Source organism: Echinops telfairi, unplaced genomic scaffold (assembly GCF_000313985.2).
Source record: "Echinops telfairi isolate 266 unplaced genomic scaffold, ASM31398v2 ScPeMD7_9;HRSCAF=40, whole genome shotgun sequence".
Taxonomy (NCBI): domain Eukaryota; kingdom Metazoa; phylum Chordata; class Mammalia; order Afrosoricida; family Tenrecidae; genus Echinops; species Echinops telfairi.
In genome coordinates, this window is record NW_022103906.1 from 74,920,537 (window position 1) to 74,944,787 (window position 24,251).

The 24,251-nt window shown below is 47.0% G+C and overlaps 2 protein-coding genes across 5 annotated transcripts in view; both read left to right on the top strand.

Moving 5' to 3' along the window:
• DUSP11 (dual specificity phosphatase 11) overlaps nt 1-10,036 on the top strand; it is a 23,802-nt gene extending 13,766 nt beyond the window's left edge. The window contains exons 3-8 of the mRNA XM_030884571.2: nt 729-852; nt 4,145-4,205; nt 6,320-6,366; nt 6,627-6,702; nt 7,059-7,244; nt 9,561-10,036. Of these exons, the coding sequence (XP_030740431.1) occupies nt 729-852; nt 4,145-4,205; nt 6,320-6,366; nt 6,627-6,702; nt 7,059-7,244; nt 9,561-9,741 (675 nt within the window). The 3' untranslated portion in view covers nt 9,742-10,036. The remainder of the gene's footprint in view (nt 1-728; nt 853-4,144; nt 4,206-6,319; nt 6,367-6,626; nt 6,703-7,058; nt 7,245-9,560) is intronic.
• Nucleotides 10,037-18,297: 8,261 nt separating this feature from the next.
• TPRKB (TP53RK binding protein) overlaps nt 18,298-24,251 on the top strand; it is a 19,457-nt gene continuing 13,503 nt past the window's right edge. For all 4 annotated transcript variants that reach the window (XM_045286654.1, XM_045286653.1, XM_004696091.2 and 1 more), the window contains exons 1-4: nt 18,298-18,365; nt 18,919-19,075; nt 21,852-21,974; nt 23,660-23,836. In XM_045286654.1, the coding sequence (XP_045142589.1) occupies nt 18,935-19,075; nt 21,852-21,974; nt 23,660-23,836 (441 nt within the window). In that variant the 5' untranslated portion in view covers nt 18,298-18,365; nt 18,919-18,934. The remainder of the gene's footprint in view (nt 18,366-18,918; nt 19,076-21,851; nt 21,975-23,659; nt 23,837-24,251) is intronic.

Sequence of the window (24,251 nt, forward strand, 5' to 3'; positions counted from 1 at the left end):
GTTGGCTCCTCAGTGTCTGGCCTGATCCTGCTAATGTCAGATCATGTTTTTTGCGAAAAACTATCCAGGCTCAGCTGGTACAGTTTCCGCCATAAACTTGAAGTCAACCAGGTCTCTAAGGAGCTTTGATTTCTTTACATGGAAATAGTATTGAGAGATTTAGGTGCTAGAGAATTTGTTACTGCCGTACCAGCATCGTTTCTTCCAAGTGGTGGAACCAAGATGGGGCCGCAGGCAAGGAATACACACACACACACCTGTAGGTAGATCTTTGCCAATGTAAGTTCTCACTGGTACTTTCCATTGAAATTCAAAACAAACGGATTTTCAGTTAACCTGCGTGTACCTGTGTCTGCCTTCTCCCGCTCACTGTGCTGATCCCAGTTCTCAGCAGTGCTTGGGGCTTGCTGTCCCACAGCTCAAATCCAGGTCTTCTGACTATACAGCCCTGTTCTGAAATCACCGCCGCTCTGGGAGGGCACGGGCCCTTGGAATGTAATTTATAGACTGTGTCCCACGCTTTTAATGATCATCAAACACTGTTGCCTCATAGAACCAGCTTTGGGGAAAATGGCTCTTTGATCAGAATTGATAATATTTAGTTACCATATAAATACAAAAAATACTAAGTTTGCAATAATCTCTTGGTGTACATTCTGGCTGCAATTCATCACTAATTCTTACTTTGCAAGTGAAACTGTAGACTCTTTCTTGACTTTGTTTTACAGGATTTACCAGAAACAATTCCCTACTTAAAAATGTTTACAATGGGCCATCAGGTGCCTGATGATAACACTGTTTCAAAATTCAAGTGTGCTGTTAATGACTTTTTGAGGGAGAATAAAGATAATGGTGAGTTTTTGTTTTGTTCCTTACCTGACCTTGGCTAATGCATTTTGAACAGGGTGGGGAGTTTCCATCATGTGACGGTCGGCCTGTTGGGTTTGATAATGTAGGATGAGAATGTCAGATGGTGCTCAGAGGGCAAGGACGTCTTCCCGTTGATAGTCACAAGTCAACGACTGGTCTGTGTGTTGTTGTTCGGGGCCATCGAGTCGGCTCCCGCCCATAGTGACCCCGTACACACAGTGAACGCTGCCCGGTCCTGCGCCACCCTCACAGTGGTTCCTGTGCCCGAGCCCTTTGATGGACCGCTGCATCTGTCCATCCTCGAGGACCTTCCTCTTTCCAGTGCCCTTCCACTCGACCAATTAGTAAGTGTAGAAAGTACTTATTTTCTGAGAAAGGTGAACTGAACTAGCCCACTCATCTACCAGAAGACAGTTGAATGGAATTCTACAATCAAATAAAAATGTTCTTTAGTTTTATGCATTGGTTAAGGAGTGAGAGGTAAAAAAGAGAAAATTAAGACTCTGGGCTTTAGATTGGCACAGAGCCCGCAAAAGGAAGGAGGCAGAAGCCAACCCCAGCAGAGAGCGGCATGCATCGGGGGCGTCTCGCAGTCCTTTCATTAGGCTGCAAATGAGGGGAGGGCACCCTCACAGTCCAGGGCGCGAGGTTTCTTCCTCTCAACAAAACATCTTCATCGCTTCTGAATTTTCAGTATCTGGTTGCCTTTGTCCTGTAGCTAAAGATCTGAAAGAACATGTGATTTGCCTTAGTTTAGAGACTGAGGGGGCCTTTGTTTGGGAACAAAGTCCTTGGACCACAAATGAAGCCTTCAGTTTGCCCTCTATTAGTTTAGCCTGAGGAGTGTAAGCTTTTCAAAAGACACCTTAGGCATACTCAGTATCTGTTTTTGTTTCCTCCCTGTGGCAGGGAAGCAGGGGCGCAAGAACAGAAAGGGGCTTACATGGAGAGCAAATGCTTTGAGAATGATGAGGGCAACGAATGTACAAATGTGCTTGACACAATGGATGGATGTATGGATTGTGATAAGAGTTGTATGAGTCTCTAATAAAATGATTTTTAAAAAGAACAGAAAGGGAGAGGGAAAGGAGGAGTAGGGGTGAGAGGGAGGGAAAGAGAGAGACCGGATCTGTGTGTTCAGAGAGACGATTTCAAACCCGATCATGTAATAGCTGTAAGATGTCTTGAACCCTGTACACAGATCTCGCCCTGCATGTAACTTTAAAATTCGAGAGGCTTGGCTTTGCCTGTAATAATCACAGCTTCTCCAAAGGAGGTGAATTGCCTGCTTCGTGTAAGCTGTAGTCACAGAACGATTGCCTCCTGAAACACGGGGCTACCGCTGCCTGCCTGCTCCCTGCTCCCTGGCTGCGCTCTGTGGAGACGGAGAGTGGTAGGCCTACTTCCCCAGTTCCTGAGTCACACGGAGACTTCTTCGGTCCTCGGGGGCTAGTTCCTTGTGAGGACAGTTTACTGAGTGTTCACAGGTCGCTCGAGTGTGGTCAGTTGGGCAGTCTTGGTTTGCTGCCTGAAGAATGTGCTCCTTACTCACCTCGCAGGCTTGGGGCCTGGTCATGGCTCCTTTTGAGCCCTCCGGTTTAGCCCTTCTCAGAGGTGCCAGGCTCACTGACAAATCCGGATGCTAATTAAGAGACAAAAAGAGGCCGATTTTATAAACAGTTCAAGTTTTTTTCAGTTTATTAGTCAGGACGTGGCATTCCGGCATGAACACTGTTCTCTAGGCATGTGAACAAGTAATTGAGAGGCAGTGAGTCCAGTGGGCTACAAGAATCCATTCCGTGGGAATTTACCGGGAAGGTTGAGGAAGGCCTGGCTGGGGAGAGGGATTGTCACCAGGCTGGGGAAAGGGCAACCTCACTGTCGGCGGCAGTTGTACAGGAGGCACTGGGGTTGAGTGTGCTGTGGAGAGGCTGGCCTCGGGTGTAACCAGAGAGGAGTGTGAGGGACGCAGGATTCACAGGCTCGTTTCCACGTGGAAGACACTCTTCTAGGAGGGCAGACAGAGCAAAGTGGTCACCCTTATGGACCTGGCATTCCATGGGGGAGAGAAATCGTAAACAAGTCAGTACACGGGCTGGGAGCTGATAACGTCTTCCATGTGGTGATAGAGCTTTAACAAATCAATAAAGCAAAGTAAAAGGGTTAGGGAAGATGTCTTTTAAGGAGAGCTTTAAAGGAAGGAGGAACGAAGCCCTGTGTCAGGCCAGCGAGGAGTGTCCCAAGACTGAGGAAACTGCAGGCATGAGGATTAGCCAGGGGCTCGTGTGGGTGCAGTGGAGTGAGGGTCAGAGCTGTGGGAAAGGGGGAGGGAGGCCAGTTACATATAGGTTCTTGTAAGTCAGAGACTCATTGTGGGTTTTCCGTTCACTCTTTGTGGAAAGACAGACTGAAGCCAGTTTATGAAAGACTCTGCGTGCCCTGCCAAGGAGTTGGGCGAGTTTGTGTGCCAACTGAAGACTTGGAAGTTCAGATGGTGCTTTAGAGTGATAGCCTCTTCCATGTGGAGGAGCCGAGGAAATAGGAGATTGGCAGTCGGAGACTGATGGGGCAGTAATCCCAACAGATGAATGCCTCCCTCCAAATACCACCAAGAACAGGCACAGGTGCTGTGGAAATAAAGGACACATTATTTTGCTTGTGATTTAATTTCTCAGATGTTTGTTTGTAATGATAGACTAAAAAATACTGCCATATATTTGGCAAAATCTTAGACTGGAATCTAGTCCTGGTTCTTGTTGCCTGCTGTGAGCTGTGGGCTGGCATCTCGAAGCCCCTTGGCTGTTTTGTTCTGAAGATGAGAGAAGGGTGGGCATGCCCTGGGCACTCAGGAGGACTCTAGAGACTGTTGGCTTTCTGTACCAGTCAGTGTCCAAAGAAAGGCATTACATTTGTGTCACATAGAAACAAAGATTCATCTCTCAGCTTGTTCTCCCCTCCTGCCGCCCCGGCTCCCTGACATCGTTTCTCTGTAATTAAATCAATGACTGGTCCACGTTCTATGTCAAGACAGTTTCACCGGTGAGTTCCTGATCAGGCCTCCACTTCACACCCTCGGGTCTCTGCAAAATGCCCAGAGAAAATGCACTTTGGCTTTGTTAGTGTTCCTTGCAGTGTGTTCCTGAGAAGTGCACTCCTTGTCAGCTTATGCCCTTCCAGAGGAGCGGCTAACGCTGCCGAGCTGCGCTGCGGGAGATGGTGCTTTTTTCTTTAATGCACATCCTTCTCTTTCTTAACTCTCTTTCCTGTTTTGTAGACAAACTTATTGGGGTTCACTGTACCCATGGCTTAAACAGGACTGGCTATCTCATCTGTAGGTGAGTTGTTAGCCCTAGAGTCCATTTATTTTAAACTGTCTGTAATCTAATGACAATGATAAGTTTTGCAAAAAGTCCATGTAGAGATATATAAAGTACGATTACCATGCAGTCTTGCTCCCCACGCAGAGATTGCAACCATAAAACAACACATACGTGGTTTGTTGGATGATATAATATTTCACTGAGGTAATATTACATTACTGTGTACCTCCTTTGTAAAGCTGGATTTATTCATTTATGTATTGATGAAATAAAAGTCAAGTATTTTCATAATTGTAAAATATTAAAGTAGTGAAAGTTCTTATATGAACCTCTGAAAACATATGCTGTTTCACTCAAAATGGAATTTCTAGGTTAATGGGTATGCGTAATGTATATAGATGTATGTGTGTATTGGGGTCTACTTGTACCCACTATATATATATATATATGTTCATATACATTATGGATGTTGACACACACTATGTTCATTTAGAAAATACTTATTGAACATCTGTTTTTGTAGGCTTTATTTATACTAGGTGTTAAGGTTACAGTTGGGAGCAAAACACTTGGTCCCTCCCTTATTGAAACTCACAGTCTAGAAGGGAAGTAGACTTGAAAGAATTACACGTACATATAGATTTTCTGTCTAACAGGCTAGGGAAGTGAGGTACACAGTACTGTTTGAGTGTCCAGCAGGAGGCGAGTGTATGGAGGAGGTTAGAGAGACAGTGGGTAACACTGAAGGAGGAGTGGGTATTAACTAATTGGGTAGATTGAAGGGAGAATTCTGAGCATGGGGACGGGCAAAGTGTACACTGAGAGCAACCAAAAGCCTAGGCCACACAGGAAGCGTGGCACTCAAATAGAGTTGTAAATGAGGCTAGGAGATAAGTCACGCAGGACTATTTGTAAGATTTGGGACTTTCTCCTAAGTGCAGTAGACAGCTATTGGACTGTTTGTTGGGAGTGAGTGTGTGGAACATAATTACATTTGCCTTTTCAGTCCATCATTTTAGCTGTTGAGTGGAGACTGCATTGTAGTGGGAGAGAATGGAAGCGGGGAGACAAGTTAGCGGGCGTGTGCAGGTCTACGGTGGCTTGGCCCAGGTTGTGGTGGTCATTTGGGTGGGGAAACGGAGAGCTAGATAATCTCCTTGTCAGGACTTCGGTGTGGTGGGTGGGAGATAAGGTTGGGGAGGAATGACTGGCAGTGATGGTGGCTCCCGAGCGTGTGGCCCCTGTGGTTGGGTAGAGGCGCTCTGGTGGTGTCGTGGTTACAGGCCGGACTGCTAACCCTGCGATCATCGGTATAAAGCTGCCAGCTGCCCTGTGGGAGAAAGACAGGGCTTCCTCTTCCTGTACAGCAGTGGGTTCTCACCCTTCCTCATGCCGAGACCCTTTCATACAATTCCTCATGTTGTGGTGCCCCCCCCCCATAAAATTGTTTCCGTTGATATTTCATAATTTTGCTACTGTTATGAATTGGGCGACCCTGTGAAAGGGTCATTCGACCCCCAGATGGGGCTGCGACCCACAGATTGAGAACCGCTGCTGTACAGAGTTAGTCTTGGAAACTCACAGAGGCAGTTCTGCTCTGTCCTATAGCATTGCTATGAGCGTCTTGATCAGTTCAGTACCAGTGAGTCTGGAGTTTATGGCTGGTTAGACAGTATTTTTCAGATTGGTGTTAATAGTTTTCTCAATTTGTTTTTCGCTTGTGTTCCTGATAAGTACTGTCATGTTAAGGAAATCTCTTGACTTTATAAGGCATTTTGATCCAGAAGGACTATTGGATTTCATGAGATTCTTTTTAAATGTTTATCAGTTTGGTAGACATTTTTCTCTTTTCACATGGTGTTGCATTAATGTAAATAATTATGTTAATAGGTTTCCAAAAGTTAGGTCATCCTTCCATTATTGGGATAAAGCTTCTTTTGGTGGTATGGTCTTGGCATATCGTCTTTTAATCGTTGTTAATTCAGTATGCTGATGATTTCATAGGATTTTCCTATTTGCATGTACAGGTGAAATTGAATGTACATATGTTTTATATATATATTTGCCCCAAAGTCTGATTTTTTTTCTCTTTGTATATATAAATGACCCAAATTATGTTGTTTTGTTAGATACTTGATTGATGTAGAAGGCATGCGGCCAGATGATGCAATTGAATGTGAGTATGAGGGATATCACTATTTTTCTCCTTTTGCAAAAGGTGAAGGGGGAAACATTGTAGATAGATAGTTCATATTTGGGGGGGAAGTTGATAATTAATTTGTTTTGGTATAAGATAATCTTGCCAAAAGGGATACATCTAGAAATACTTGTATATAATAGTCTGAACAATTGCTTAAAGGTGTTCAGCTTTGATTTGCTTTTTCTGAGAGACTTGCATTTGGAATAACTATTTCTAACAGTTCATCCACTCCTCAGTATTTAACAGGTGTCGGGGACATTGCATAGAAAGAAAAAACTACATTGAAGACCTTCAGAATGGAACTGCCAGGAAGTAAGTCTTGTGTCTTACATGTGAAGTTTGTAGTTAGGGGCATCTTTAAAAAATGTTTGCTTATGTGACATCCATCCATTCTTCTGGGATGTTTATGTACTGGGGAAATCTGCACAAATAGGAATGAGGGACACAGGGATTGTTCTTTTCAGTAGGTTAAGTATTGGCCTGCTAACCACAAGGTTGGTGGTTCAAATTCACCTCCCGCTCTGCAGGAGAAAGATTTCCAGCCTCAGAAACCTAGAGGGGCAGTTCTGCTCTAGGGCTCCTCTGTCAGGATAGACTCAAAAGCAAGGGGTGGACTGGCTACGCAATTTGGAAACCAGTAATACTGTGTGGGACTTATTCTCTTTGAGGAACTGGGGTTCCAGTAGGTCCAGGTCCAGTGGTTTTGAAGCATCACCACATCTCATGGAACCAATGTCTACTACGACTCCGTTTGGTCACCAAGGATCTGGGTATAACTTCCATCGGAACCAAGTGTACCCAGCCCCATCCTGGCATTTCCACGCTCAGCCCCAGGATTTCCAGCACCCAGTCAGGTACCTCTGCTCACCCTTTCTATCCTGTTGAATCAAGATGGACCTTTAAATCAGTGACAGTGTGTGAGGATGAGGATGAGGAAGGGACCTTTTCTCGCTGATCAGGGGCGGCCAGGGTGCGCTGTCCAAGGAGGTAGGGAAAGCAAGCGTGGGATGGAGAATGCCCAGCTCTCTCCAGTGGCAATTGGGAAAGGGACTCAGACATGAGCATCGATTCTAGACTTCGTTCAGCAGGCAGTCTGAGGTTGCTGACAGGGCCTTTAGATCCTTAGGCTAATTAGATGAGTGGCATACTTTTCAGGGTGAGAAGGATGTTATTTACAGAGTAAATACAAATAAGAAAAATGCCAAAATTCCAATAGAGAAATTTGTGAAGGATTTAAACAGGTTTTTCACCTGGGAGCAGGGAGAACTTCAGTGCGGTTAAAATAAGTACTTTTATTAAAAGGTTGATGCTGGTAAAAGAATAGCATTTTAAGAAGATGCTGCTTATGTTGTTAGTGATACTGAGAATTGGCACAATTCTTTTGATAAAACTCTTTAACACAATTTAATAGCTGTGAAAATTGTCATGTCTGGTAGTTCCACATTAAAACTAAGGAAATGCTTCAAAATGAGCCCAAAATTATATTCCTTCAAACGTTCAGCACGTCTTTCAAACCCCCTGCTGTGCTGGACCCTGCTAGATTGCTCAGGCAACATTAGTGTCTGTAATGAGACGTTGCTCCTGGTGTGATTCCGAATCGTGGAGACAGGGGTAGCAGCTTACCTGTTAACAGTGATGAGTAGTTATATTCTGATTGTCCGTGTATAGTGTGTTATTGTCATTCAAGGTGATAGTGCAGTGATAGTGGAAATGATAAGATTCAACAGCATAAGCACGATGGTAGGGACCAAAAGGAAATACTCACCCATTGAGTTAGAGGAAGTGGAATTGAGGGTTTTACATGTGCTCTTTCTCGGGCTTCCAAATTTTCTTTTGTAGTATATTTACTAGAAATACTGATCTCGGTTTTGAAACAATTTAATTCCCTACATTTCTTGCATGTTCCAGGATTAGGGTCTTTCTTTATTTCTTATTTATAAGATGAAAACAACTCTGTTTTCAAAAATTCATCACTTTTTTTTGTCTCATGTTAACCTGCTGGGCTTTTTTGGAAGGAGCATATCTGAGTAGAACAGTGTGGGTGTAAATCTCTCTCTCTTTCTCACTCGCAAGGTGGAAAGGGTCCCAGGAGCACACTGTGTGTCAAGGTGTTGTATTACACAATGTGAATGTCTGAATTTACCTGCGTGCCTGGTGTGAGAATGGCACAGAGACCCTTTCTCACCACCACGAGGCAGAGGTCAGACGTGCCTCTGCCTTCCACCTTTCTGACCTATTCTGGCACCAGTCGTGCCTCCATGGCACTCTGCTTCTCTGTTGGGCTCAAGGCTTGTTGCGATGGCCACAGAACTCACAGACAATAGTCCCAATGATGAGGGCTTACCAGGTCATCACAAGTCAGGATCAGTAGACGGCAAGGACACAAGCGTTGGTTCACAGCAGTGCCTTTCTTCAGCCAGCAGCCAAGTCTCTCTCTGGTCTCAGCCCCATGTTCCCTTGGCCTCTGCCTCCACGGGCCCAGCAGCCAGCCCCTGCTCTGCACCCCTGACTCGTGGCTTCTGCACTGCTTCCTGTTTTATCTCATGGTCTCCTTGTCTTGGCCTCTGATCTTGACGGGCTTCTTTGCTCTGTCCCATGGTCTCCATCGCTACAGCCTCTGGTGCCTCTGCCACTTGAGCCAGATTTCAAACGTGCTTCCACTCGTGGCTCTTCAGATTGTCCCGTGGTTTTTCTCTCGTGCCTGCTTCTGAGGTGGCTCTTTCGTAGAGGGGTGGTTTTGACCTTTGCATAGACCGTACCCTGACAGAAAACAAAGGGCGGTGACTGGAAGTCACACCTTCTAGTCACTTGGAGACCAAGGATCTGTCCTGTTCCCAAGGACTCCCTCCAAGGTGGGAGACACAGAGTGTAGCATTGACCGTACATCACAAAGGGATTATGGCCAAAGGGCCCTATGAAGTCATTGATGACAGCCCACCAACCCATGAGGATGGGAGGTATTGGTAGCTCCATTTAAAATGGACAAAGAGAGAGTCAACAGTTTATCTGCCCAAGGTTACACTGGCATGGAACAGCGCATGGTATCTGTGTGTGCATAAGGCTGAGTAAAGACTACTAATCCTCATACAGTGCATGCTATTATTCTTGATACTGTTTCATCCTTTTGGTTTGGTTTTAAGGACATTTTCTTTCCTTTTTTTTGTTTTAAGGACATTTTCACACAATCAGCATGTTTACCAGAGAGGCCTTGCTCCCCCACCCCCTCCGGGTCCCCCTGGGCAGCACTATTCCCAAAGCAGATACTCTTGGAATGTCAAGCCGGACACCAGTCAAGCCGCCCAGAACAGAAGATTCCCTCCCAGCAGACCTCACCACAGATCGTACTATTGACCCCGTGGGGGTGATCGGGCGAGGGGTGAAGCTCCACAGAAAACCTCTCTGGACCGCGGAGCTGGACTGAAGGCAGCCAGAGTGACCTCACGGGGTCAGTTCTGATGAGGCTTATTGTCTATTTTATTATTCCTGGATGTATTAAACAAGGAAAAATTATATTGATTATCTCTTTTGCTGAAGATTTACACAATGGGACAGTACAGGAAAAGGTATGCTGTCATTTCAGTCTTGTAACTTTTCTAAGGAAATATTTTGGAATTGAAAAAGTAATAAAGAATCCCCTTGCAAATTCCTTTTTTAAATTCTCTTTTTTTCTGCATATTATCCTCTGACTAGACTTGTGTATACCAGTGAGCATATTTTGTCATCTTCCATGACTGACCTGTTGTTGATTCGTTCTTTAACTGTTCAGAAGTTTGCTTAACACTACCGAGAGGACCACCTCGGTAGCACCTCTTCGCTCTCTTTAGTCAATTGTGATGCATTTGCCACCAGAGAGCTCTCTCTTTGGAAGTCTGTCGTGGGATTTTCAACTTCCTTTCGCTGAATGGTCAGATATACCATCTAACACAGGCCTGGAGAAGGTGCCAGGTCTGCCCACCAGGCACATTGTCTTTGGTGGGACTCTTGTACAGTTTATAGACGTTGCTTAGTGGCCTAATCAGGTCTGGCTGTAGAAGTCAGTCTGGACTGTCGGACCGACTCACGGCTCTTGTTATCCGCTCTTCTGCTGCCCCTTATGTGTGGGGCCCTTTCTCGTTGCCTCTCCTACGGGAGCGACACCTTTCCCTAAGCGCGCTCTCCTTGTTCCTCTGAATCACACAGAGGGACCACAGTTACGGAGCGGAGCGTCTTTATTATTTTTAGGTGCAGGGGAAGCTGAAAACCTTTGATGAGTCTAGCAGTGTCCCACAATCCTGATACACAGTAAGCCTCAGCAGGTATCTGACATGAGATTTGCCCTTTTTACATGTACACTTCTATGAGCTTTGACAGGCGTTCACATTTTGTAGCTGCCACCCCAGCCCACACACCAGTTCCGTCTCGCTTCAGATCCCGCGGGCGCCTTCACCCAACACCTCCTCCCAATCCCAGATCCCTGACCAAGTGTTTCTCTCTCTGATTTTGCCTTTTCTAGATTGCCATGTAAATCTGGCTTCTCGGACTCAGCTTAGTGCTGTTCAGGTTCACCCATGCCAGTGAACGGATCGTTAGTTTGCACCTTTTTTGTTGCTGAGTAGTATTCTAGCCGACAGGAGCTTGTGCATAGGGGATTGGCTAGTACTACCTGCTGCCTTGCCCTGTGACCTACAGCTGAGCTGTGCTTGGGACCAAACAGGGCAGCCTGGCTTCTCAGACAGCAGAATAGTGTGGGCTGGCTCCCTTCCCCAGAGCCTCAGCCCAAAACACATTCCATCGCAGCTAGTGGCCAATGAGCACATTACTTCTCTTGCCCTGAGCGCGGATCAACATTACTCCCTGAGCAGGAACTGCTTAGCCCAGTGTGCAAATTATAAGACATCTGGCCAACCCGCTTTCTGTGCGTCTCCGTGGGGAGGGGATGAGGCATCTCTTCTGCAGTTGAGGGGTGCATGCAGACCATCAGCTCTGTCAGGCACTGCAAGGCTGTGGAGGATGGGCCTGCCTGAGTTAAAGCTGGCCTGGATGTGTCTCTTCTCTTGATCAGTGAAGTGCCCATCCAGCACCTCTGTGTAAGTCGTGTCTTTCCTGGCAACCTTAGATGTTGGCTTGATAGTTTGGCGTGATGACCAAGGTCAACAGATAACACAGGTCCCACGCAAACCAAGCGCACCGCCATCAGGTCGGTTCTGACTCATAGCGACTCTATAGGACAGAGTAGAACTGCCCCCGTAGGTTTCCGAGACTGTTACTCTTTATGGGGGCAGAAAGCCTCATTTTTCTCCTGAGGAGGGCTTGTTAGTTTTTAAACTGCTGACCCTGTGGTTAGCAGCCCAGGTTCCTACAAGTACCACAGTTACCAGGTAAAGGCCATTTGGACGTGCCCAGCTTTAAAATCTTGCACAAAGCTTCTGTAAACATTTACACACGGGGCTTTTGCATGAGCATGTGCAAGTAGATGCTAACTTGCTAAGAAGCTGTCGAACTTTTCCCAGGTGCCTGTGCTGTTTGACATACCTGTCGACACTGTGTGAGACTTCCAGTTGCCCCTATCCTTGGCAGCACTTAGCATTGTCAGTGGATGTTTTATTTTTGTTTTGCCAGCTATTTTAATATAGAATTGGTGATATCGCCTACTATTTTTGTCGGGAAGGGCGGGGGAAAGGTTGGGTGTTTTTTTTAAATAATCATTTTATTGGGGGCTCATACAGCTCTTATTATAATCCATACATTGCATCCATTGTGTCAAGCACATTTGTACATTTGTTGCTGTCACCATTTTCAAAACGTTTTCTTTCTACTTGAGCCTTTGGTATCAGCTCATTTTCCCCTCTCTTCCTCCCTCTCTCTCTCTCCCTCCCTCCTGAACCCTTGATAAATTATAGATTATTATTTTCATATCTTACATTGTCATCTGTCTCCCTTCACCCACTTTTCTGTTGTTTGTCCCCCTGGGAGGGGGTTATATATTGATCCTTGTGATCGATTCCCCCTTTATCCTTCTACCTTCCCCTTATTCTATTCGTATCTCTATTCTCATTATTGGTCCTGAGGGCTTTATCTATCCTGGATTGCCTGTGTTGCGGGCTCTTATCTGTAGCAGTGTGCATGCTCTGGTCTAGTCCAATTTGTAAGGTAGAATTGAGGTCATTGTAGTGGTGGTGGAGGGTGGGAGAAGCATTAAAGAACTAGAGGAAAGTTGTATGTTTCATTGGTACTATCTGCACCCTGACTGGCTTGTCAAAGGTTGGTTATTTTTTTAAATCATTTTGTTGGGGCTCATACAATTCATCACAATCCATACATGCATCAATTGTGTAAAGCACACTTATACATTTGTTGCCCTCATTATTCTCAAAATTCGCTTTCCTTTTGGGTTCCTGGAATTAGCTCCTTTTCCTTTTTCCTCTCCCCCTCCCTCCCGGTTGTTGTTTTTTTAAAGCTTCATCGAGGTAGAATAAGCATACAGTCCGTATGCTAATGTTTGAGGTATACCATTTGATACGTTTTTACATACTTGCCCTGTTGTCAGGAGAGACCAATCCCGGGAGAAGGACGTCCTATGTGGTCAAGGGGAGGAAGGCCCTCCAGGAGGTGGTACAACAATGCACTCAGCACAGGCATCCTTGTGAGGCTGGCGCAGGACTGGGGCGTGGTCCCTTCTGTTGTGCACAAGGTCGCTATGGTTCCGAACCCGACTCGGTGGCAGCTAACAAGAAGATTCCCGAAACCACTAGCACACTCCACATAGGCCATCCTCCTCCCCTAGCCTCGCCCTGTGTCCCCGTGTGAGCTGTCTTTTGACCCTCATGCTCCTCTGCCCAAGCATCGGGTGATGGGCTGGCTTCCGGTTGTAGGGGTTCATTCTGTATCAGTGGGATCAGACAGTGTACACTCATATCCTCTCCCTGTCCCCCAATCTGGCTGCTTTATCTCAGCACAACTAACTTGAGGTTCATCTGTGTTGGTCTACGTCGTCATAGTGGGCTCCGAGTTGGATCCCATTATGTGTTGTATGTATATGTAATAATTGTATTCCATTATCTGAATATAGAACATTCTGTTTACTTATTTGTTGGTGAACATTCAGATTGTTTCCTTTTTATCATGAGACGATAATGTGTGTTCTGAGAAAGAGATACTGTGAAAAGTAACCAGCTATATGATACTCATGAGTCCCGGCAACAGGGAGGAATAGCAAGCCAGGGAGTTCGTTACACCTGGGGAGGAGCGGGGAGAAGCTGGAATTGCAAGAGAGGGCTTCTGTGTGGCAAACGGTGGTGTCTGCTTCCTGTGGACTGGGCATTTTGATGAATTCTCCAAGCTCGGGCGCAGGGGCTTCAGGTGCCTGACCATGGGGCAGGGAGGATGGGTGCATAGTGGCCCAGGAGTGTGGGAACCTCCTGCAGGGAATGCTTGGACTGTGAGCAGAGTCATCTCTTCGAGAAAGGCAGTCGACTGGTCTCCAACCAGCTCCTCAAACCGACCCAAGCCAGCATTTTACCACGGAGGGGAGGGAAGTCACAGACTAGCAGGTGGCCAGTATTCAACAACATCGATGGGAGACAGACCATGATATTGGGAGGTTTGATGAGTTTTTGAATGTAGAATCGATCATCTGTAAACCTTTACCTAAGTTACAATAAAAAAAAAAGTTTTTTTTAATGTTAATTAAAAAATGTTACAATTGACCCCTTGATGTCTTTATATCAGTTTTCAGCTCAATTATTTGTGCGGCCAGAATGACAGTGGAGCCCTTCAGGGAAGAGGGCGTACAATTCCCTAAACAACACAGGAAAGATTTTATCACAACAGTGAAAAGAAGGAAAGCAAATGAGAGTCTAAGAGAAGTCGTTGTAGGCTGTGCATATCATCTCCCCCACTTAGGCGCTATGACCCAGGTAGCACCCCCATCTCTCAGGGTGGGCGACCGTGTGGCCCCCACGTTGCTGTCGTGGTGGGAGCTCAGCAGCGGGTCTCAGTGGCGCTTTCAGATTAAGGCCAGGAAGAACTACCTCTTGGTTTATTTATGAAAATCAGCCAACGGAAACCTGTTGGATCACAAAACACTGACTAGCTTGCGTGCCTCATGCCCCTTTGGAGGGATCACGTGCTGGAGAAGGAGATCATCTTTGGTGAAGTGGAGACTAACAAGGGCAACAAAGACCCTCAGTGAGATGCCTGCAGCAGTGGATGTGGACGTACCAGCAGTCAGGGCTGTGCCGTGAGATGGCATCGACTCGGCAGCTGGCTCCTCGATGCTCGCTCTCTAGCCAAAGAGACCACCTACAACTTGCGAGATCTCTGACAGTGTCTTGGTGGAGTTGTAAAGTATGCTAGAGTGGAGGGTATTGCCTAATGATAACTTGTGGTGTCTTTCTTGTGTCACAGGTTAGTGGTATTTGTAACCCAGGGGAAATGTGGTTTCAGTTGCAGATGAAAGGTGAGAGGTCATGGTGCAAAGTTGGAACAGGGAAGGTCGGAGAAAGCATTGGGGAGTGGGGCTGAGGGAAGCAGTTGCCTTCTGGTGAAAGTACTATCCACTGTCCTAGAATGGTACTGATAGAAACCTCTACAAGAGTACTAGGGTTTGGGCAATCAAAAGTCTATAAGACCATGTGGAAACCAAGAGCACGCTCAAGAAACAATGGAATCTAGAATGCCAAGGAAGAAACGAGTCAATGTCCTGTGTCAATGTGTAGTGCCTTATGATAGGCCAACCCTGGGCACACCCACGCCTGCAGGTCTCAGTGCCCAGGGTCGGCCTATCATAAGGCACTACAGATTTTGGGGTCTGAGGATGTAGGACTGGAGTGTCCTCAGGTGGATCCCCATTTGAGTGGGCTCGTGGTTAACAAAGTTCTAGACTGATTTCCAATTAAATTAGCAGTAGCTGAGATTGGAGTCTCAGTACTAGGTTTTAGGTAGCAAACATCTCCCTCCACGCCCACCCCTTTTAGTCAATTATTGTGGGCCCTCAGTTGTCCATTAAGTTGGCAGCAGACCTATAGGGCAATCAGTAGTTTTCAGGTCTCAAGAGTATGTACTATCTGTTTGGGCTCCAGTCCTTATGGGATGGAGGCAGGATCAATACATGTTAAAGGCTGCTGACCAACAGATCAATGGTTCGAACTCACCTTGAGGCTCGGGATCACAGAGCTGGCCATCTGCTCCCGTAATGTTGTGTTGTCTGACTCAGTGACCCACTGTCCCATAGGTTTTTCTAGGCTGGGATCGTCATCAAACCTGTTCATGAAAAAGGATCTGGTGGTCTGCTCCTGTAAAGATTACAGCCTAGGACACCTCGTGGGGCAGATCACTTTCTGCCCTATAAGCTTGCAAAGGCAGAATCCCTTCGCCTTTACACAAAGATCTATGCACCCACGATGTTAAGTTGCTTCTAACTCACAGCGACTGTGTGAGACAGAGCAGAACCGCTCTTTAGGACTTGCAAGACTACAACTATGAGCAGCCTGCCTCAACTGTCCTTTTGGAATGACTAATGGTTTTGGATCACTGGCCTTAGCAGCCTTGTGCTTAATCCACCGCGCCACCAGGTGTCTTTAATGCTGTGGAAGTTTTTATGTGTATAGAGGCAAGGGATTATATACCCTTTAAACACAGGAAGGGGCAATGGGAGGGTATTTTTCCTTAAAGTTGGTCTGACATGTGAGTCAGCCAAGGGACCTTAAATGAAGAGAGATGAAGGGCCGGAGCAAAGAGCAGCCCCATTTAGGAGTGTATTTGTTATCATTTAAATAGTTTGCGGATATCATTGTCTCTGAAGTCAACAGACTGCCTAGCACCCAGTAGGGCTGTAATCTGTAAGTGGCTGGGCCTTTCTTCCATGGTCCTGCTGAGTAGGTTCAAACTGCCAACCGTTAAGTTCTTAGTTGAGCGCAAACCACTTGTACCACTAAGGTACCTCACAATTTCTACGTATGTCACCACCCTCCACCCACAATGGAAACACAAGCAGGATATGTTTACAATTGCTCCTACTTTTAGACTAAGTACAGAAAGGTCATTTCCCGAGGGCCACATGGAAAGGCGTGGACTGGCTATTTTGCTTACCAATATCTGAATGGAGTAACTGGGTAAGATGTGATGAGGGCCCCTCAGCCTTCGCCCCATCTCCTGAAGCAGATGAGCCAAGTGGAGGAAGATGTGAATGTCCAAACTTGAAAGAGAAGGAAGACGAGCCGAAGGTCCAAGTAAATTAGCATGAGCCCCCACGGAAGCCACAGCAGCAGGATTATGAAAGGAATGCCCGAGCCCAGGACGCTGGGACAAGTTACTGACTGCGCACCACTGTCTAGAACTTCTGTCTCTATGGATCTAGAACTTCCATGGCCATTGGATCATGGCAAGCACCTGTGAGCCCCACCTTGCTCATACCTAATCCATCCCATCTTGATCATTTGCTCTAGATCTGACGTTCTGGATTAGTTCTGTTCTCAGCTGTGGTTCAATGTGGTGTGCGCCATAAATTATCTCTTCTGCTCTCTTAGCTGAATATAGCTTTCTTTTAATGTGATAATGTGCCAAAGTTAGGGAGTGAGAATTCATTAGTCATTCAGACCCAGATTTAAGACACTTCAGAATTTGGTGGCCAATGAGAGTGAAGATAGAAGAGTAAAAACCAAGTGAGAATTTCAGCTTTGTGGCTAAAGGTGAGATGTTATGTCCTGAGACAGGGAGGAGAGGGAATGAAGTAGAGAGGCCTGTTGGTGCCCTGGTGGAGATGTTCAATAGCATCAGAAATACATGCCTGATGACTTGAAGTGATGGCAGAGCAGGTCGCACGGGCAGAGCTTGTAGAATGAGAGCTGATGGAACACTGGCATTTGTGGCTACCATTCTTTATTCTGCAAGTATGTATGATGCATATAAGGTGTTGAATGGGAAACACATTTGTGCTGTAAACTTTCCCAAACCACACAAATACATGAAACACTATGTATTAAGCCTTCACTCATTGGTACTGGCTAAAACACTTGAAAATACACACAGATGAGATACAACAAAACTCTATGCCAAGGAGACAAATGCCCTGAGACCTGTAGGTGTGGAATTACAGAATGCTCTAAAAGGGAGGTGACATTTTATGGAGTGAATTGGTCCCAGAAGAGCTCGGGTCTCAACAGGCCCTGGTTGGGGAAGGTAGCATTTTAGAAGAGGCCAGCAGCAGCAGCAGATAGTCTATGAACCTTCAAGACTTTGTGTTGTTGGAATGCTATTTAGAGAAAACACAAGTACTGGGCTTGGGAGAAGAATTAAGGGGGAGGGGGAGGTTGAGGCCAAGGCCCCACTGAGGATGGTTAGAGAAATCTGCAAGACTATTCAGTGACTGAATTGCATAAACCTAACATCCACATCCAATCTTTCATCAGACGTGCCTTAAATGGCTTTGGGTATTTGCTAAAATGAAATCCACACTTCACGAATGTAAGACTTTTTTTCATCGTTAAAACACTGAAATTGGTTGGGGGGGGTGGGTCTCCGGGTTGGAAGGGTCTGCTTTCGCAGCCTGTGGGAAGAAGGCTCCGCGGTCCCGGTCTTCCCAGCATCCCAAGGAAGCACTGCGCGGAAGGCGCCAGCAGATGCTCCCTAACCCACCGCGAACAGGCCTGCGGCGGACGCTTGTGCTGCACGTATCGAGGTCCACCGTTATTTTGCCAAAAAAAGAAGTTGAAGGCGTCTCGTTCAAGAACCTAGCGACGGACAACAGCGGGAACGCGATCACGAATTCTTCGGGCCTCCCTCGCCCGAGAGTCGGACGGAGTTGCGCTTTTCCTGCGCTCCACTAGCACCGGCGCCTCGCTCCCGCCCGGACCGGAAAAGGCGGGGAGCCGGCCCCGCGCGGCCGGAAGCGCGTCGGCGGAGGACGGGGATTGGACGAAGCGGCGGCAGCGCATCCGGAAGCCGCGGCGTTTGTTTCCGGGAGGGGAGATCGCTCGAGGCGAAGCGCACGCCGGGCGGTGAGTGCTCCCCGGGCCGGCGGCGGGAGGGGCTGCGGGGTGTGGGGAGGTGGCGTGCCGCCCGCGGTGCCAACTGCGGTGCCACCCGCCAACACCGCGTGGTCGCGGGAGCACAGTCCCTCCGTCAGTGTCTCCCGAGCGCTCCGAGAACACGGCCGACTCGGCCCCGCCCCGATTCCAGTCGAGGAGAGTGGGCGTCCTAAGTCAGCCGTCGCTTAGTTGTGAGAAGAGCTGAGGAGGAAGCCGTGTGATTGTGTCATAGTTGGATCCTGTCTGCTTAATTTCCGAGTGTTAAGAGGATATCCCTCATCTTTATTATCCTCCCCCTTCCCGCGCATCGGAGGACCAGCCGAGCGGCGGCCCCCGTGCTTTTTCCTGCGAGTGGTGGGAAGCTCAGGGAGCCGGGTTAGGAAGACGGAATCTCACATTCACTTGCAGAAGCAAAACAGGCAAGGCCTGTTAATGAAACGAGTTGTAATGTTAACTTTCTGGTGATGTCATGTTCACTTTTCAACAAAATTAGTCGATCGATCTTTTTGATTTTACCCCGTAGAAACCTTTTCCGCGAAATGCAGTTGACACATCAGCTAGACCTATTCCCTGAATTCAGGGTGACCCTTTTCTTATTTGAAGATGTGCAAAATGCTGGCGACTTGGTGAAAAAAGCCATGGAAGGCACCTTTGATGGCTCGTTAATAAAGCCGACAGTGGTAAGTACGAAGTGTGTGCATGGATGAGTCCTACGGAGAGTTTCATAGCCGGTTTCTTTTTCTTGATGTGACAGGCCAGCCAAAATGCTATCATCTTTGAGTGAAAGGTTCTCGACAAAGCTGTGGAGATGAGTGAGTTGAGCTGTGAATGGACACAAAGTCCAGGCCCTGGTGAAGGACACAGGAAAGACTGTGGTCTAGCTCCCATAGCATGCCTGAGGCCCCAGTCTTTGTGTTCCCGCCTGTGGAATAAAGACTGGGACATCTCAGTGAAGGAGACAGAGTGTAGTGGTTGAGCGTACACACTGGAGTCGCATTACCAGCACTTCATTCCAGTCATTTATTGTATCATTTATTGTGAGAGGTCAAGTCTCAGCTAACCTTTATATAGGCTGGGCAGTGGCGCTTGCCCTAAATGCTTTACATCCGAGAAGTCAACCTTGACATACGTCTGTGAAATGAGCACAGTTATTAACTACATCTGCAAAGGCATGTGGAGGAGTTGTGCAGACAGAGCAAGGGAATGTTACCTGGTTTAAAATCCAGAAAGGTGTGTGTGGGGTTAAGGGGGGGAGGGGACCCCACAAATCACAGGTCCGGTAGGCGCAATTGTACAGCAATAATAAGTGAGGGCTATAGTAAAGTCATAGAGCGCATGAGAGTTAGAGGAGAGATTGGAATAAATGGAGTCAGACACAATTCATGGTAGCATGCTCACCTCAGCCCCGCTTGATGGTCCTCGTGGGGGGAACCCGGCCACGAGAGCAGGAGCAGCCTGAGAACCGGGGAGCCTCTTTTCTTTATTGCTAACCACCCATTATATCACTTTAAGGGGACATCATTACAGGATCATATGTCACAGGAAGGGGCAGTACAATAGGCGTACACTTTGTAGGAAGGGGATGTATGGTAGGCATAAGCGTAACAGGAAGGGGATGAGCTAGGGATGTGCCCATAGGAATGGGAAGGTCTAGGGGTATACATGTGACAAGATGGGCGGACCCTAGATTCATGATGGCAGCCTAATCTTGGTCATCCTTGGGAGGGTGTGTCTCCTACAAGGAAACAGACAACTACTATCCTTATCAGAAAGGAGTGGGCCCTACTTGTGGGATAGACAGTGGTGTCTGCTTGGTCTAGACAGCTGATAACTCTCAGGGAGAATGACCCCCAATCCACTCCTGGTGACCTCCAAGTGTACAGTCATGCTCAAGCAGCTAAGTCTGGCATGTATTTGGGGGAGACAGCTTGGGAGAAATCCTTCTGTTTCCCATAGGTGTGTGTGTCAGGGTTGCATCCTCTCACCACACGTATTCAGTCTGTATGCTGAGCGAATCAGCAGAGGAGCTGAGCCACATGAAGAAGAGTATGGCTTCACAACGGGAGGAAGGCTTATGAGCAATCTGAACTGCAGGTGACACAGCTTGCGTCCTGAAAGGGAGGCGGACTTGAAGCACATGCTGATGAAGCCCAGGGTTGCAGCCTTCAGTGTGGATTACAACTCAATGTAAAGAAGACCACAGTCCTCACAATGGGACTAATAGGGAACACTGATAATGGAGGAAAGGTTGAAGTTGTCAAGAACTTCATCTTGCTTAGAGTTAGAATAAATGCTCATGAGAGCAGCAGTCAGGAGATGGAATGACATTGCATTGGGTAAACTGCGGCACAAGGCCTCTTGAACGCGTCGAAGAGCACAGTTGTTCCTTTGAGGACTGAAGTGTGCCTGACCCACGCCGTGATATTTCCCCTTGCTTCATATGCGTGTGAAAGTTAGCGATTGAATATAAGGAAGACCAAAGAGGAGAAGATGCATTTGAATTCAGGTGCTGGCAGAATAGTGAAAGTACCATGGACTGCCAAAAGAACCAACAGATTGGTCTTGGAAGAAGCACAGCCAGATGCTCCTTAGAAGTAAGGACAGTGAGACTTCATCTCACGTACTTTGGACATGTTATCAGGAGAGACCAGTCCCTGGAAAAGGACATCTGTTAGGTAGAAGGTTAAGGAAAAAGAGGAAGACCACGAACAAGCTGGATGGACAAAGTGGCTGCGACAATGGGCTCCAAGAGGAGAATTTGAGGATGGTCCAGGGCCAGGCAGGGTTTCCTTCTATCGTACACAGGGTCACTGGGAGTCAGAAGTGCCTCTGGCCTCCAACAACCCCAGCAGCATGGCCGACAGCTAACGGGAAGTGCTCAGGAAGGCGACTACGTTCCCTAGGTGGTCAGTGGCAGAGCTGGGATTCCAACCTAGACATTGTGTGCCTTGGTTGTGTCCTCTATCGCATGTGAATAATATCAACGCCATAGGGTTGTTTCAAGGGTTACAGAAAAGACTCTAAATAAAATGTACTCGTCTATGGCCTTTCGTGTACTACTGTTACCCCAAATCCATGGCCACTGCGTCCTTTCCAACTCTGCAACCCCTGGTGTCCGGGGCTGCTCATCTTTTCAGGAGCAGAACTTTTTCTCGAGCAGCTAGTGAATGTGCACCACTGACCTGGTAGTCTCAGCAGTCAGTCCAGGGCCTACCAACCGCACCTCAGTTAATGTTCTTTTTGAATTTTTTACTATTTGCATAAGTTCCTTGTAAACTTAGGATTTTATACTCCAGGCCCTAGAGAGAGTAGTTTTGGAAGTACAGTCCAGAGGAATTGTGAAAAAGTAAAGCAGCCTCTTCATGTGGTAACATGTCTGTGTGCTGAACGAGCCTGGTACTTTCTTTCTAATTGTTTCTCTCCCCCCCACCCCCTCGCCCCCTTCCCCTCCCGTAGATTGTCGATCCTTTTCAGATACTTGTCGCAGCAAACAAAGCAGTTCACCTGTACAAACTGAGAAAAATGAAGACAAGAACCTTATCGACTGAAATTATTTTCAACCTTTCCCCAAATAACAATGTAAAGTTGAATTCGCTTACTTTTTCCTGTTGTCTCCCCAACATGTGCTTTACTCAGAGTTGAGTTCAAACGTTCCTGTAAACGTGCTGTTAGTAATAAACCAAACTAACAGCAGTGGGGTCTTCGCTCGGCTCGGCTCAGCCTCTTGCTGGCAAGGGTGCTTTGCAGTCATGTTATATGTGAATATCTAAAAGCTTAGCCAAATTCAGTGAGGGCACTTTTGTCTCTATAACCATATAGAGTCGGGAGAAGCTCCTCAGCAGCTGTCAGAAGTGTAAAAGAGAAAATATTTTTTAAAACCCTGCTATTGAGTCGAGTCTGACTGAGCAGCCCTGTGGGACAAAGCAGAGCTGCCCCTGTGGGTTTCCAAGACTGAAAATCTTTGCCAGACGCGAAAGTCTCATCTTTGTCGGATTCGAATCACTGACCTGGCTGTCAGCAGTAGGCATGGAGAGCTTGTGTCGGGCTCATCTTCCACTCTCCCTGTACCTTATTTGCCGTGGAGTCGTATCTTTCCATATGGGGGGACTGTGGTCCCTAACCCGTCTCCTGCTGTAGCTTGGACTCGGACTCAGCGACCATATAGGACAGGGTAGAATACTCCGTAGAACTTCTGAGACCGGAAACCCTCCTCCTCTCTGCATCTGGTGGCTTCAGACTGCCAGCTCTCCATTAGCGGCCCGACACCTCAGGGACCTCTGCGTGAAGCCTAGCGCGTAGTGGAAGTGTGCAACTTTGGGATACTGCTAGTAACACCTTCTCAGGAAAGGCGAATGTAAGGGCACATACAGCACACACAAAGGAGCTTTTAATATTACAGCTACTATTAATTGCACAGCCAGGTTATACTTTCAAAAGAGAAGTTAGAAAACTCGTGAATGGTTTAAAACACCAGGGGCTTCCAAAAGTGTGTGGCAAAATCCCATTATCTCTCCATTTCTGTTTTTCCACACACTTTTTGAAGCCACCCATACAGAGGGTTGAAACATTTAAGAAAAACAAAGTATTCACTAGACATTAGCTGAGCCGGTCTCTGCCCAAGAGCAGAAGAACTGATGGCGTTTGAGAGGCAGGCTGCACTAAGGCCAATGATGGTGGTGTAGTGGGTTGCTCGGAGGGCTGTTGACTACAGAGTTGGCAGTTTGAAACCACCAGTCACCCCACAGGAGAAAGGTGAGGCTGTCTACTGTCGCAGAAACCCACAGGAGCAGGTGGTTCTCTGCCCTCCAGGGTCACCATGAGTAAAGATTGACACAATGGCAGTGAATGTTTTTGTTGGTCCTCTGGAGAGGAAGGAGGGGGCAGTGGGGAGTAACGTTTGAACAGTACCTTGAGGGATGAGTTCCTCAGCCTAGCCAGAGCCAAGTGTGAGCATGGGGATGGGTGACCTGTGAGGGGATGCCCCAACAGTCCGGCTGGCTAGAAGGTCGGAGTCTGACTGGAGAGTCACTTGGGGCCAGAGGGAGGTGTGTGCGAGCGCCATGCCAAGAAGTCTGCTGGATGCTGTAAGGAGGCCTGGCTATAAGCAGAGAGCACGTCAGAGAACCGCAATCGGCCAATGGTAGATGCTAGAAATGGTGTGGGAAGGAAAGCCTGACGGCATAGAGCACTGCCCTCGGTGAGCAGTGGGAGCATGGGGCCGACGCGACAGATGAGGAAACACTGCCGTGTTTGTTCCCCCTTAGATTTCAGATGCTTTGAAAAAATTTGGAATCTCTGCAAATGACACCTCAGTTCTAATTGTTGTCACCACCGAAGGTGACCAACAAGTAAATCAGGAACACCTGATAGCCCAAGTAGAAGGTCATCAGATTTCTCTGGAAAGGCTTCCTGAAATAACCAGCATTACAGATGTCCGGAAGGTTTGTAACGCCACGCTGTCGGGATGGGTGTTGTAGATGAAGAAGAATGTTCATGCCATTGGCTTATTGTGCACCAAGCCTCCTATGAGGAGCATTTTTAAAAAGTTAATGTTAACCAAAGGGAAATCCCTCAGAAGTAATTACAGATGTAAGGACTGGGAAGTGCAAGTTTATATACAATATAACTAGAAATCTAGTTGACACCCAGATTGGTCAGTTTAAGAACGGTGACTATCAGACTGACAGAGTGTACTTCAAATGTAAAGTAAATGCAGTCTGATGTTGCTGTCCAGGTGCACAGGTATTTGTCCTTCTGGTACAGTTTGTTTTTTGTGTTCAAAGTTAACACCGTAAGTGATTGTAGCATTGGGAGTTTAAAAAAATTTTTATTTTATTATTTTAACATCATTTTATT